Source organism: Delphinapterus leucas, chromosome 19 (assembly GCF_059928025.1).
Source record: "Delphinapterus leucas isolate spDelLeu-1000000601 "Yukka" chromosome 19, BTC_Dleu_Yukka2, whole genome shotgun sequence".
In the NCBI taxonomy this organism is placed as follows: Eukaryota; Metazoa; Chordata; class Mammalia; order Artiodactyla; family Monodontidae; genus Delphinapterus; species Delphinapterus leucas.
In genome coordinates this window covers 21,962,691-21,978,160 of record NC_143147.1, presented here as the reverse complement: position 1 = coordinate 21,978,160, position 15,470 = coordinate 21,962,691, and the positions used below count along the sequence as shown (strand labels likewise).

The window sequence follows — 15,470 nt, the reverse complement described above, 5'->3', positions numbered from 1 at the left end:
GCTGAAATGTTCCTTAGTTGACATTTTCCTAAAAGGTAAGGAAAATTTGCTTTTTCATTACCCAAGACAGTTCTAGAGACTTGGGTCAAAGCTGGGCCAATACAGGCCTTTCTGCATTAAAAAAAGAGAAATCTACCACTTAATTAGTTACTTTATTTACTGAGGTATAACTGACGTACAACATTATATTAGTTTCAGGTGCACAACATAATGCAGTCTACCATTTAAAATCTTTCTGAGTCAGTAACTGGATTCTTAATTTTTTTTTTTTTTTTTTGGCTGCATTGGGTCTTGGTTGCTGGGCATGGGCTTTTCTCTAGTTGTGGTGAGCGGGGGCCACTCCTCGTTGCAGTGCGAGGGCTTCTCATTGTGGTGCATTCTCTTGCTGTAGAGCACCGGCTCTAGGCACGTGGGCTTCAGTAGTTGCAGCACACGGGCTCAGTAGTTGTGGCTCACAGGCTCTAGAGCGCAGGCTCAGTAGTTGTGGCGCATGGGCTTAGTTGCTCCGCGGCATGTGGGATCTTCCTGGACCAGGGCTCAAACCCACGTCCCCTGCATTGGCAGGCAGATTCTCAACCACTGTGCCACCAGGGAAGTCCCAGTAATTGAATTCTTAAAGTAATTCCATTTTGAGAGACCAACTAAGCATCTTGGAAAATGAGGATCAACTAATATGACAAGACTGAGAAAGAATTAGAGAAAACACACTAACTACAGAAATACTATAGGATGTAATGAACAAACATACCTCCTGGGCTGTGATCGGCATTCCTCCTCCCCACTGTCTGCCTCCTGTATAGACAGAAAAATGAGAAAAAAAAATTGTAAATCTGAGGTCTCATATCATAATACCAACAATGTAATTTTTACTAAGCTTTACATGTAGGAATATCTCATTGATGCCGTGTACTTAAACTAAATTCTCTCCATAAAAAGTGACTTCAACCAATCCAGGGAGTTGATATATATCAACATAATTTATTCCTGGAGGAAACTTTCACAATAGTCTACAAATTTTTTTTAATAACAAAGTGCTCATAATTAAAAGAATTACTTCTGAAAACCAACTGAAGATGCTATGTTACTGTTATGTTACTTAAAATTAAAATGAGTGGGTATTCTGACTTTCACCAACAAATCTCATCAAGATGGTCTATTAATGATTCTGATCCCCAAAGAACCACCTAAACAATGAACACCATTTTGCAAAGTGCTCATGATCACGTCACCATTACCTTAATAGCTACTACTTATTGAGTATTTATAACATGCCAGGTGCCTTGCTCAACACTTTAAGTACATTGTCCAACTTATTCCTTATAAACTCAGAAGGTTGACGGTACACTGATTCTAACACATACACATAAATTGGGATAAATTTACAATCAATGTGACTAAAAAGCATTGAATCATAGTTTAATTGCAATATTTATTTTTTTTAGTGGCACATAAAGTAACTGAGGGTGTTATGGCAATTTAGGCTCAATGAAATATGAATATTTTACAGAAACTGAAATTCACAGAAAGGAAAGAAGTTGCTCAAGGAAACTCATGTAGTAAAGCTAGAATTAAAACTGATAAAATACTGCCTCCCAACACATTGAAAAAGCATATCATTCACCCCTGCCTAACCTAGGTTAGGAATTATTATATGTTAAGATACTGTACAGATCTTCATGGAGACAAGAATAGCAACATGAAGGAAAAGTGAGAAAAGATGAGATAATTAATGATAGTGAGGTGCTAACTTTTTCTTTAAGTTTGCTCTCTGACATTTTATATTTGCACTCTGGTCACTTTTGCCCTATTTGGCAAACACAAAAATAGGAGGAGCAAAACAATCTCAAACAATACGTGTACTGTCTGCCGATAAGTCACCTACATTTTCGAGTTTATGGAACCATCCCCATTCACCTCTACATCATTCTACCTCCATTCCTGGGCAGCCACAGCCAGCTCTATAACTTTTATTCCCATTTCATTTTCATTATTGATTTCAGGTATGCCCATTATCTTGCACAAAGGGAAGAAGACAGCAAAGATCCTACCCTCGGAGGGAGGACAGGGGAGGTGTCATGGTATATTACACTCTGCCTACAGGGGAAGTTTTAGGTTCAGAAGTATGCCCTTTAGGAAGTGAAAAGAATGGTGCTAAAATGAAAGAACCGATCGTCTCTACAGTCAATAGTCAGAACCTGGAAAGTTTGCAAGAATGAAAATGAGAAGACTCATAAGCAAAGATAAGTGTTAGATTTTGGAGCCCAAGGGAACTGTAATAAATAGAAATGATTTCCTGGAATCTCACTTAACAAATTATTCTTCATTATTGTTATCAGTGGTTAATAGATCTCTACTTCTGATGTATTCTTCTCATTTTTTAATTGTATGAAAAATTATATGACAATAGATATATTTAAAATATATGTAAATTATAAGGCACAATAAAATGAATACCTGTGAACAACATTCTACTTAAAAGCTAGAATAGTACCAATACCTTTGCATTTACCTGTGTGCTTATTTCCTATCTCCCATTCTTATCCTTTGCCCAAGATGTGAGTACTATCTTGAATTTTAAAAAAATATTTATTTATTTAGTGGTACGCGGGCCTCTCACTGTTGTGACCTCTCCCGTTGCAGAGCACAGGCTCCAGACGCGCAGGCTCAGCGGCCATGGCTCATGGGCCCAGCCGCTCTGCGGCATGTGGGATCTTCCCAGACGGGGGCACGAACCCGCATCCCCTGCATCGGCGGGCAGACTCTCTAACACTGCGCCACCAGGGAAGCCCTTATTTATTTATTTGGCTGCCCCGGGTCTTAGTTGCAGGACGTGGGATCTTCGTTGCCCTGTGCGGGATCTTATGTTGTGGCATGCAGGATCTTTAGTTGTGGCATGCAGGATCTAGTTCCCTGACCAGGGATTGAACCCGGGTCCCCTGCATTGGGAGCGCAGAGTCTTAACCACTGGACCACCAGGGAAGTCCCACTATCTTGAATTTTAAGTTTATAATTTTCTTGCTTTCATTCTACTATAAAAAATTTCATACATACAGAAAAGCTGAAACATCTTATAGTGAACATGTGTATCCACCATCTGGATTCTGCCATTAACATTTTTTATATTTGTGTTATCACTTCTCTATTCATCTTTCTGCCTCACTGATCAATCCATCTTATTCTTCTGTTGCATTTCAAAGTAGTTTACAGTGTACTTGCCCTTAAATGCACATAGTTAGAATTCGGTTTTACAGTTCTTTCTTTTCTTTTAAGGTAAAATGTATATACAATGAAATAAATGCACAAATCTTAAGTGAACCATTCAATGAGTTTTGACAAATGTATGTATCTGTGTAACTCAAACTTTTACCAAGAAATGCAACATTTCTATCAGCTCAGAAATTTCTCTCATTTAATACCTGGCACAACCTAGAGTCAGCCACTGTTCTTATTTTTCTTCCACCACAATTTTTTTCCACCAAAAATTAGTATATAGCATATGACTCCATTTAAATGGTTTCCCTGTTCACATAAATAGAATCATATAGTATGTACTCTTTTGTGTGTGGCTTCTTTCACTCAGCATAATGTTTTTGAGATTCACCTATGCTGTTGTATGTAAAAGGAGTTCATTCCTTTTTATTCCTGAGGATTCCATTGTATGAATATACCACAGTTTGTTTATTCATGTCCTATTGATATATATACCCAGGATGTTTGAGTTTTTGCCTATTATGAATAAAACTTTTACACAAGCATTCTTTGCTGTTTTTTTGGTGGACATGTGCTTTTGGTTTTTTGTAGGTCATGGAACACATGCATGTGTAATTTTAGAGAAAATTACCAGGGCTTCCAAAGTGCTTATACCACTTTACATGCTTATCAACAATGTGTGAGAGTTGTAACTGAAGTCTAATTGGAAATTTTTTTCTCCTATAGTTACTGTTTTCTGTCTTCAGAAACCTTTGCCTACCCTTTAGTCACAAAGATACTCTATAATATTTTCTTATTAAAACCTTTATGGTTTTATGTATAAGGTCTATGATCTATCCTGAATAAATATTTGTATGTGGTGTGAGATGGGGTGGAGGCTCTTTTTTTTCCCCATATCGATTTCGAGTTTTCAAGCACATTTATTGAAAAGACTTTCCTTTCTCCATTTGATAACTTGGCTCCATGTAAAAAATCAAATGACAGTGTAAGTGAGGTCTACTTCTGGGTTCTTTATTCTGTTCCATTGATCTATTTGTCATTCTTTATGCCAGTACTATATCTTTATTACTATAGCTCATAGTAAGTCTTGAAGGAAATATAAATCCTTTAACTTGATTCTTATTTTTCAGGATAACTTTATCTTCTAGTAAGACATTTTATCTTGAAATCTACTTTATCTAATATTAACATAGCTATTCCAGACTTATGCTCACTGATTGCAAGGTATATTTTTCAATCTCTTTATAACTTAAAGAATGTCTTTAATAGACAGAATGTAGTTGGATCTTGCTTTATTTTACCCATTGTGACAATCTTTGCCTTTTAATTGTAGTGGTTAGTCCATTAACATTTAATGTAATTACTGATATAGTTAGTAACATGGTAGAACCAAATCCATTTATTTTCTGTTTGTTCCCTATACCTTTATACCTTTGTTTCTCCTTTTTCTGCCTTATTTTGTATTATTTGAATATTTTTTAGAATTTCATTTTAATTTACATATTGGTTCTTTGCATTATTTTTTATTCCACTATTAAAAAAATTACATGATGTCTATATTGTTAAACAATATATTATTTAGTTTTGATTGTTTGGGGGCTTTAAAAATTGTATTACACTTATGCAGTCTTCCCAATATGTTTATTATTTTTTTATTTTTTTTCACACATACACACTGTATTTTATTTTTACACCAATATGTTTTTTAAAAACTAAATATTATGCTAATAAGATTCATCCACTTATTACCTATAGCTACAGTTCATTCATTTTTTTGCTGGGGTAAAAGACTGCATTATAGGAATATATCAAAGTTTACCCATTCGACTCAGATAGATTGGACTGTTCCTGTTTTTGGTGACATCAACCATGCTGCTATAACTTCCTTGGAATGTCTTTTGGTCTACATGCACAAGGGTGTCAATGGGATATAGGTACACCTAAGGTACCTAGGAGTAGAAATGCAGAGTCACAGGATAACTAAAGGTACAAGTTTACCAGGTAGTGACAAATTATTTCCTAAAGTAGTTGTGCCAATCTATACTCTCACCAGGAAGGAGTGAGAGTTTCAGTTGTGCTAAATCCTAGCCAACACTTAAAATCATCAGATGTTTTCTTTTTCTTTTTTGCCAATCTAGTGTTATATGTATCTCACCATGGTCTTAATTTGCTGTGCCTTGACTACTACTAAGGTTGAGTACCCTTTTAGATGTTTATGGGCTATTACTAACTTAATATCCTTTCCCTCATACATAAAATGAGCTGACCAAAAAGAGATAATTCAAATTATTTTCAGCTTTTTTGGTAGATTTTTCTACCTATGAGAATTGTGATGAGAAATAAAAAGCAAAAATACCCTTGATGTTTCCTTAGAGGCCACAAACAGCTAAAACCAGTTACATCTATAGAGGTAAACTAACATCTATTTTATACTACTATGGGCCAGGTACTTTATATGTTATTTTATTTAATGTGCACCACAACCCTATGCAGCTTGCTAAAGGTCACAATGCCAATAAATGCCACGTGGAGTCATGATTTGAACTCAGGTCTACATTTCTGCTATAACCAGCTGCCTCTTAACTAAGAATCTGCATTTGGTACCTATACCCCGGGACAGTGGTTAGGAAGGGAACTGCAGAAAAAAGCATAACTTTTCTCATGGCTTATAATAAAGTAATATCCTTTGTCACCTTTCTTCTATGACTTCTACACTTTAAAATAGTGCTAAAGGAGTGGAAATTCCTTTGGCCCACAAAAAAAGCAAGTCAGAGAAGTGTTTCTAACACAAGATACCCAAATGACTTTTTTCTTTCTTTCTTAGATTAATATTACAATAGTCAGGCCAATGAATGATTTGCTTCCCTTTCATCTTACTTGGAAAAAGAGATTTAGAAAACAAAAACAACAACAAAAAAAAACTCAGTATGTCAAGGCATTATAGGCCTAAGGTAAAGTGGATTTTTTTTTAATGAAGAGTGTTGATTATGCTTATTTCAATGGAATTCACTGCCAAAAATGCAAAGATACAACATTGCTTATTCAGCAAGATTAATTACCAGATAATACAGTTATCTTGAATAGTGGCATTTAAATGGTAGGTAAAGGGAGAATGCTTACCATTCTATTGTAACAAGTGCATACACCAGACCACATATAACTACCTACCTTGTCAAGTAACTTCACATATTGTTAGTGAAAAAAAAAAAAAGAAAAAAGAAATGCCAGTAGTCAACATGCTCAGAACATTAGAAATCACAAGGAGAAAAGTGTAGAGATAAACATTAGTTTCTTCTTAGTAAATAATTTCTGATGTATAAGGAGAACTAATTAATTAAATGATTAAATATATGTTTGTTGACTTTTTTTTAATATTCCAGAGTCCTATTGTTAAGTAGTTTTTATTTAAAGAATATAATTTCTTCTTGATGTTAAGAAAAATTTGACCTATAAACAATATGGTGTGAGATTCTGAATGTGCATTTAATTTTAGGGTATTCAGAAAACACTGACTCAAAAAGACACATGCACCCCAATGTTCATAGCAGCATTATTTACAATAGCCAAGATATGGAAGCAACCTAAGTGTCCATCAACAGATAAATGGATAAAGAAGATGTGGCATGTATAAATATATATATATAAAATAGAATATTCCTCAGCCATAAAAAAGAATGAAATTCTGCCATTTGCAACAACATGGATGAACCTAGAGGGTATTATGCTCAGTGAAATAAGTTAGAGAAAGACAAATATTCTATGTTATCACTTATATGTGGAATCTAAAAAATAAAATAAACAAATGTTTGTAACAAAACAGAAACACACTCATAGATATAGAGAACAAACTGGTGGTTACCAGTGGAGGTGGGGGAAGGGGGTGGGTAAGATAGGTGTATGGGATTAAGAGATACAAACTACTATGTATAATAAGTAAAAAGGATATATTATACAGCACAGGGAAATATAGCCATTATTTTGTAATAACTTTAAGTGAAGTATAATCTATAAAAATATTGAATCACTAATGTGGTACACCTGAAACTAATATAATATTGTAAATCAACTATACTTCAATTAAAAAATAAAATACATAATTTTAGGGTACTCGGGAACCATTAAGTATGAATTGAAAAATTAATGTATTCTTATTAATCTACTTAATACCTGAGCATAAAAGTAGGTAACTAAGTAAAAGATGTTTGGAAAAAACGTAAGCACCCAAGTCATATTTGCTGAGAAGTCGGCTGGAAGTGCTGCCAGCCTTGAAAAACACCAGGCTAGGTAGGTGTTAAGCAATAATTTCCCGAGCTTTATTGTTGCAAGATTCTTTACACTCTCCATACACTCCAATCCAAGTGGACTCATTCATCAGTTTTCAAAAGCAACTATTAACTTCCTTTGTCTGTGCTGTTTCATCATCCTGGAAGGCCCCTCTCCCCTTTCCTATATCCTTCCCTAGCATTCAAAGCTGGTTTCAAAAGCCAGTGGTTCATGGTATTTCTTCTATCACTTTACTGATAGGCTGTCTGCCTCCCTCCAAACCTGACCATCACTGTGCATGTTTCCTGTGGCACTGCATGTTTCCTGTGGTTTCTGGGTTACCACTGGGTTCTTGTTTTATGTTCCATCATCAGACTGTAATCTGCCTTATTTTTCCTTTGCATCTCACTCTGCGTTTAGCACAATGCCCTAGGTGCAGATGGAACTCGATAAAGAGTTGAATGAATGCGTGATTAGAGCGGTGAACTAAAACCATGTGAACACTTGGAGCTAATTGGCTGTGCATTCTCAGCTAGTGAGGACTATGCCAGTTATGTTTTCTCCTTAGCCGGTTAAAAGAATAGTTTTTGTTGCTCAGGAGTTAGCCTGTGACGAAGATCTGGAAGTAATACCTTAGGTTTTCCCTTTGGTTAAACAGACAGAATCATTCACTTGCTCTCATTTATGTATTCATTCACTCATTCAACACTAATTGACTACCTATTATGTGTTAGGTACTAGGCACCAGGAATTAAAATTAAGCAAAACTGCCCTTATCCTTGGATAGTTCACACTGTATTAGGGGAGACAGTTCCATAAGCCAAAAAATTATAATGATATGTCATTTGGCTTACAGCAGTGGATATTCAAAATGCTATAGAAACAACAGAGGAGGAAATGACTAACTGTGGGGCTTGGATATGCTTCATAGAAGTTAATTTTCAGGCTGGGCTTGAATTAGTGGGTTTGTGTTAGATGGAAAATAGAAGGAAAGTGTATTTCAGGCAGAAACGATGGCAAAAGGAACAGAAAGAGGAGTAAGAGTCTGGACATTTAGGGAATGGTGAGCAGCTGTGAATTGCTGGAGCAAAGGTATGGGTATTGGGGGTTAAGGCTATCAAGTAATATTGATGTTACGAGTCCATAAAGGTAGGAATATTAAGATAACAATCCTATGATCACAAAAAGTGGTTGTGGATTATCCATTAACTGGACTTCAGATTATCCATCAGTCACTTCTGCCCCTGGGAGAAAATTAATACTGGGAGGTGTCTGTCAGACAGGATAAAGTAATCTGGTAGTCTTCCTAAGAATGGACGTGAGCTTCGAAATCAGAAAAGTCCTGCTTCTGGCTTTTGGAAGAAGCAAACGTGAAGAACACAGGCTTGAGGAGGAAGTAAAGGCACCATTTTGCCACTTGGTTACTGGTAGGAGAAGGCTTAGATTCTCTCCTAGAAACAAGAGACAAGATGGGAATGGAACCAGCAGTTTGGGTTATCCATTGCTTAATAACAAACTACTAATTTATTATATTTCATGATTTCATGGTTCAGAAATTCAAGCGGTACTTAGCTAGGCAATTCTTCTGCTCCACATGGCATTGCTAAAGGTCAGTCAGTGCTACTCAGGTGGTATTTAGCTAGAAGATGGGCCAGTAGTCAGGGTCCAGGCAGCTTTACTCACATGTCTGACATCTCAGCCTGGAAAACTGGAAAGCGGGGCTCAAGTGGAAAGTCAACTAGAACATCTATGGATTGGGCCTTCTCAAAGTCCATTGTGGCCTCAGGGTTGGTCTTTTCGCATGGAGGCTTAGAACTCCAAAAGGCTAGGCTCAGGGCTGGCACAGTGTCACTTCTGCCATGCTCTGTTGGTGTATTAAAGAAGTCTAGCCCAGGTTCAAGGGGAGGGGAATTAGACACTATCTCTCAGTGGGAGAAATAGCAAAGAATCTGCAGCCATCTTTAATCAACTCTACCAATTCTGGTGACCAGCTAGTAAGTATGTAGGCAAGATGAACAGGACAGGAAAAAGGCCGTTAAAGATAGTTCATGAAGTAGAACTTCTAAAGACTAGGGCCATAGAGATATCCAGGAGAGTAAAGAATAAAGAAGATGATTCTTATGTCAGTACAAGATGCACTGAAGGCCATAGGGATACTTTTATAGGCTGGTGTCTATAACGAAGTGTCCTCCCATTTGGAAGGCTGAAGATCAGAAAGGACCTGCAAGTGTGGTCACACACACACTCTACTGTCCAGGACCAGAATGAATAACCTGGGCACTCACATCTGAGAAGCTGGTCTGTAAGAAGGTCAGACACCATCAAATCAGCAGTCCCAATATAATTTGACTTTGTTTTAAAGTCTAGCTTAAATTGAGGTGTATAGTACTTGCTGGTATTAGGAACCAAAACAGAGAGTCAATCTAGTCATATTTTAGAGAGATGTAACATGCATTAAAGTAAAATATGGAAGCCAGAATACAGTGCAATACTTATTACCGACATCAAAGCCACACCATGCTCTCACGACAGGGTTTAAGAAGCCCTAAATAAACTTTCTCGCCCATGATTTCAAGCAGTAGAAAACTTCTGTGAGACACCTACTACTTCTCAAGTGTTTCCTTTGAATTCCTTTCAAATACAAATATGTATGAAACACAGTTGGAATGGTTAATGAGGTACTTCCTCAGTGATGAGAAAACCAGCTTGATTAGAATGTGACTTCAATAACTCTGTTTCTGAAGAACACCAAGTCTTTGGTCAACAGCTAGTTTAAGACATATCACAGTCCAGTCACTGCCCACTAGAAAACCCAAGCTCTGGGTGTAGAGCTGTTATTGGATGCCTTTTGTTTACAATCCTTATTCCACTTAAACATTTTATTTAATATATGTGACTTAACCCACCCACTTGCCATAATTAGAGAGTTGCTAGACTGTCTTTTCTACCACAGAGATCCAACTCCTTGAGGCTACTTGATTTTAAAAAGCAACTAGTCTGAATCTGTCACATCTGACAAGCATGCAATATGGAAACTTCATAGGTCACTGGTTCTTAACTCTGGCTCCATTCAAAACCTTTTTAATAACAAAAATCTCCAGGCCTCATGCCTACAGGCTTTTATTCTTTAGCTCTGAGGTGAAGCCAGTGGTGTGCTAGAGCCAATTGCTAAATTTTTAGGGATCTTATGAGACTCACATTGGTAGCCTGAAATTAGCCATGCTAGGAGTATTTACCAGGGAAGTCAGCAAATGCTACAAAGCAGCCCTTACCCAGAAAACAGGTTTTTGAACATTTACCAGCACACCATGAGGTGTGGGGCCCAAGGATCTGCACATTTTAAAAGCTCCTGATAACTGACAAGCAGTTAAGATTGAAAACATTTGTCTTTAAGGTCTGGAAAAACATCAAAAAGCTCAGAGTACACAGAGCTACTACTCCTCCAGATAACTGTGCTAGGTGCCAGGGAGATCAGTGACGATGGGAACTCAGCTCTCCAGAAAGATCTTACGTCTCCCTTCCTAGACAGTAAGCTCTGTAAGAGCAGGACTATGTTTGCATTGGGAATACACCATAGGTTAACTCAGCATATCATGTGCCTCATCTCCATTCAATTATTGGTCATATCCTTGGTTTGTCAATCCAGAATGAGTGCTTAAACATGGAGTAGAGAGCAAGCAGCATCCGTCATAAGATAATAAGACTCTGCCTGTGTGCCACTCCATAATTTAAAGTCTTTTCATGACTATTATCTCATTTGAGCCAACCTAGGATAAATGCAGCACAGGTATGATTAATACTTATTTTTCAGCTGAAGAAACTGCCTCATGAAAGTGAGATAATTTGCTCAAAGTAACCTAAGAGTAAGGAGCAGTCAGGATTCTGTCTGGGAAGGGCGAATATACCTTCTACTGGAACAAACTGCTCCTCTTGCTTAAAGAAATACTCCAGGTACACCAATAGGGGCCTAAGACCTTGTCTTTATCTCCCTGTCCAGATTCTGTTTCCTTCTATTAAAGTGAAATTCCACATCCCACTCTCTGAAGACCTCACACTTGGTCCATTTCCTTCATTGTAGCCTGAGGCCTCAATACGGACATATGGTCTTATGTTCAGCCAGGACATGGTGGTACAACTGTACTAATTGTTTACACACTGAAATACCGAATGGTAAAGAGTGGTTGCCTAGAGCCCCTCTGAATGTTTCACGATCCAGCAACAATCAGGTTAATGCCTGGTAGAGTAGAGGACCTCCAGGTCTTACTCCTGCCTATTCTGATTGGTTGATAGCTGTGCCATATTGCTAAATATTCTGAATATCACCTCTACCCATGGCAACATCTTTACTGTTCTCTAACCTTTGGTTTAAAATTCTTGACTCTGATCTTAGCTTCACCTTGGAGATAGTGCCTCTATAATCTGCTCTCTTGTTTGTGTGTCCTGCTAGCTACACCCCACTTGCTTAGCTTGGCTTCTGGTTTTATTACTGGTCCTCTGCTATACATGATTAGCATTCCTCCACAAGGAATTTAAACTATAAAAAGCATTGATAACACCTGGGGGAGGCTAAGTAAAATCCACGTATGAAGAGTCTTTTAATATTAAATCTTTGAATTGTTTATGGATATAAAGAATTAGACTATGATCAACCAAAGTTTAAGTTGAAACATTATTCAGAAATAAGGTCAAAGAACACATGCAGAAGGGTAATGAAGCAACACTGATTACTTACCAAGTATTACTAAACTAACAGCATGATTATTTTCAAATTTCCAGTCATTTTCAAACTAAGGAGTTGATAAATACCGTCACTGGTTCTGACCAAAAAGAAAATAGAATATTTAAAACAGATGTACTGCTGTCAGTTTTGATTAGGGGGAAATGCATTGCTATTTTGTTAATATTTATATTTAAATCTAGACAATTAGCTTTTCAGCCATAAACAGGGGAAAAGATAGGGGCAGGATGCTCAATATCTTTGAATGGCAAATAAATAATCAACATATTCATTTAGAGCTGCTAGAGTCCACCAGAGACACAAAGAAATACAAGATAGTACTATGCTCAACGAGCTTATCTGCCTGAAGAGATAAGGCTGTTATATTTGAAAAGTTGATCCAACAAATACAGTGTAAATTTATGGCACAGGAAGTATATTGCATAGGAGTTCAGAAGTGAGAACACTGTGGGTACAGTGTTCACAGGAACAAGAGAGCTTTGAATCCAGTCTTGAAGGAAGAGGAAGATCTGAAGAGGCACAGAGGCTGACAGAGCATTTGAGACATGAACAAAAAGGAAAGGACAGTGGGAATATGTCTGACACACTGGGGTGGTGGTGAACTGACCAGTTGAGTTGAAACCCAGGGCTTGCCTTGAGGTAAGCTGCAAAGATAAGTTGCAGAAGGCAGGGGTCTAGACCTGATCCTAGGGGGAAGCCAGGGAGGGGATTTATCAGCATCTTAGAAAGTAGAATAAAATTATAAATATGTTGCTTTTGTGGTAATAAAAAATTCTTTAAGGAAACAGAGGCTAAAATTGGAAAGCCAATTTTTCCAATTTTCTCAATTGGAAAGCCAATTGAGAAAACTTAGATATTTTTCCTAAAGCCGGGAGACACTGGTTAATTTAACCACATATCTCCACTAGAGGGCAGACAATTCAAAGGTTACACTGTGATGGAACTGGAGAAACAGTGCATCCCCAGAAAACTAACACTAAGAGTAAACACCATACATTGTTGCTTAAAGACCATTTTCAGTGCCTTCAACCCTGGAAAGAGCCTTTAGCTAGCAGATAAATCTTTCACAGGTTAGCTTTATGTGGTATAAAATGTGTCTTAATTGCAAAATGGACTGGTGGAAAAGTTATACTTTGGGAATCTGGCTTGGCTGACAGACACATGTGCTTATACATGACAAGCATACCTTGGAATGCCAACAGTAGCACTCATCACTGGCTAATTTACCTCAATCTCCCCCACCCATCTCAGGCACATCCTAACCACCACTCAAGACACAGCCTAACAATGCGTACACCACCTGGACCATGATTTCAATCTGGGTTCTCCTTTTGGTCAACTGGGGAGATGCTTGGTCCTAAGGGCTCATAACCCTTTAAAGTCAGAGTAAGGTGAGGCCACCAGACAGAGGTCCTTCTATGTGCATTTGTCTTAGTAGGCTGAGGAGCTGTCATATAGGGGTGTTGGCGGGAGTCCCTCAGGTCTCACTAACTGGGACACAGCATCAATATTAACATCTAAATAAAAGGACTGAGAATTCCATCACACATTTAGATGCTAAAATAGATCTGCAAAGTACTATAAACACTTTTTCTGTTTTTTTCTCTTACAAAATGTCTGTCGTTAAAGGTGCAAGGGCAATTTTCGATTTAGTAGGTTGACTTTCTGCCATTAGCTGGAAGTAGTTTTGACCAATGCTGACCAGTGCTCATATCACAAGAATTTTCTTTTCCCCTGGAAAATGACAACATTTAATTTCAGATATCAGGTACTTCAACTGCAGGTGAATTTTGCTATTCTAAAATTATTACAGTATTTCCAACAAGCTAGGCCACCTTATCTCTTAGACTTTGCCATATTCTTCTCTCTGCCTGGTACACTTCATTCCCGTCTTTGCTTGCCTACTTCTTCTCATCCTTCAGATTGTAGCTTAGGCGTCCCCTTCTCCAGAGGCTTTCCCTGATGCCTCTAGACTGAGGCATATTTCGAGAGTATCAATTTTTTTTTTTTGTGGTACGCGGGCCTCTCACTGTTGTGGCCTCTCCCGCTGCGGAGCACAGGCTCCGGACACGCAGGCTCAGCAGCCATGGCTCACGGGCCCAGCCACTCTGCGGCATGTGTGATCTTCCCGGACTAGGGCACAAACCCGTGTCCCCTGCATCGGCAGGCGGACTCTCAACCACTGCGCCACCAGGGAAGCCCCCGAGAGTATCAATTTTACTTGATGCGAAGTAATATTTGTATAGTAACAGAGATACAGATACATAAAAATGTGCATGAAATTTAAAGTAAATCATAAGAACTCAAATACATTTCAGCCTTGTAATAAGCTCCTTTAAACTTTATATATCCACACCGCCAGGGGTTCCGCATTCACACTGTTCTGCTGTTAGAGCAATTTCTCGTGGAAAGGTTTGAGGAGCACTGCAGGGGACTGCTGTATGTAACTCTGAAGTTAAGCTTGTGCCTAATATTGAAAAATTAAGATAGAAGTTAAATTTGGGGGGGGGTATGGTAGTTAATAAATACGAAGAGAAGATCAGGTGCTTATGACTCCTTGGTCTAATTCCTAAGACTACAGGCATGTCATTAACTTTATTTGGCTTCCATAAACAAAAGACAAAAAAACAAAAGTTCAGAAAAAACTGATTCAGCACTTAAACAAACCAACAAACAAACCCAAAGCCTCCAAACTTACTTGAAGTGAAACATAGGTATTGAAAAGAAGGAAAAAATATGAAGTTATAAATCAGAGTACGATCTAATTCCTAATATAGGTTAGGCCTAGCTAGTGATCCTTGCTAACACACTGAACATCATAAAGAAACCAATTATTAGGTCTTCCACAGTTAAAACACTCCTTGCTTTTCTTTATTAATGGAAATAAATGACAGAGAAAAAAGTAATTGGCAACTTAATGCAGGAAGATTTTAATTACACTCACAGTCACCATTAACCTTGACAACCCACCAACTAACATGTAACAAGACAGCACCTCCTCCACTAATATTAGTCTAACTAAAACTTCATGAATACCTTCATGAGAAAGGTAAAATCTTATGAGAAGCACGCAATCATCTGAACCTCCCTCCAACGGTTGAAAATCAGCATCATGTGTTGTCAATATATAGACTAACCCACCTCAGAAGCTTCTCAGTTACTCCCTCTTTTAAGTATTATTTTTCTTTAACTACGTCCACATGTCTCATTTTCTCCTGTAACCTCACTTTTACTTCCCTAAGGCTCCTTCCTATCTACT

At 37.8% G+C, this 15,470-nt stretch overlaps 1 protein-coding gene and 1 pseudogene across 5 annotated transcripts in view; both read right to left on the bottom strand.

The window, feature by feature from the left end:
- SSH2 (slingshot protein phosphatase 2) overlaps nucleotides 1-15,470 on the bottom strand; it is a 244,450-nt gene that overhangs the window by 144,078 nt on the left and 84,902 nt on the right. For all 4 annotated transcript variants that reach the window (XM_022595586.2, XM_022595589.2, XM_022595587.3 and 1 more), the window contains one exon: nucleotides 749-792. In XM_022595586.2, the coding sequence (XP_022451294.2) occupies nucleotides 749-792 (44 nt within the window). The remainder of the gene's footprint in view (nucleotides 1-748; nucleotides 793-15,470) is intronic.
- The window catches only part of LOC149744826 (RNA 3'-terminal phosphate cyclase-like protein pseudogene), a 55,079-nt pseudogene that overhangs the window by 17,479 nt on the left and 22,130 nt on the right, over nucleotides 1-15,470 (bottom strand). Inside the window, exons 2-3 of the transcript XR_016388786.1 lie at nucleotides 12,206-12,290; nucleotides 749-792 (exon numbers count right to left, since the gene is read on the bottom strand). The product of XR_016388786.1 is annotated as an RNA 3'-terminal phosphate cyclase-like protein pseudogene (transcript). The remainder of the gene's footprint in view (nucleotides 1-748; nucleotides 793-12,205; nucleotides 12,291-15,470) is intronic.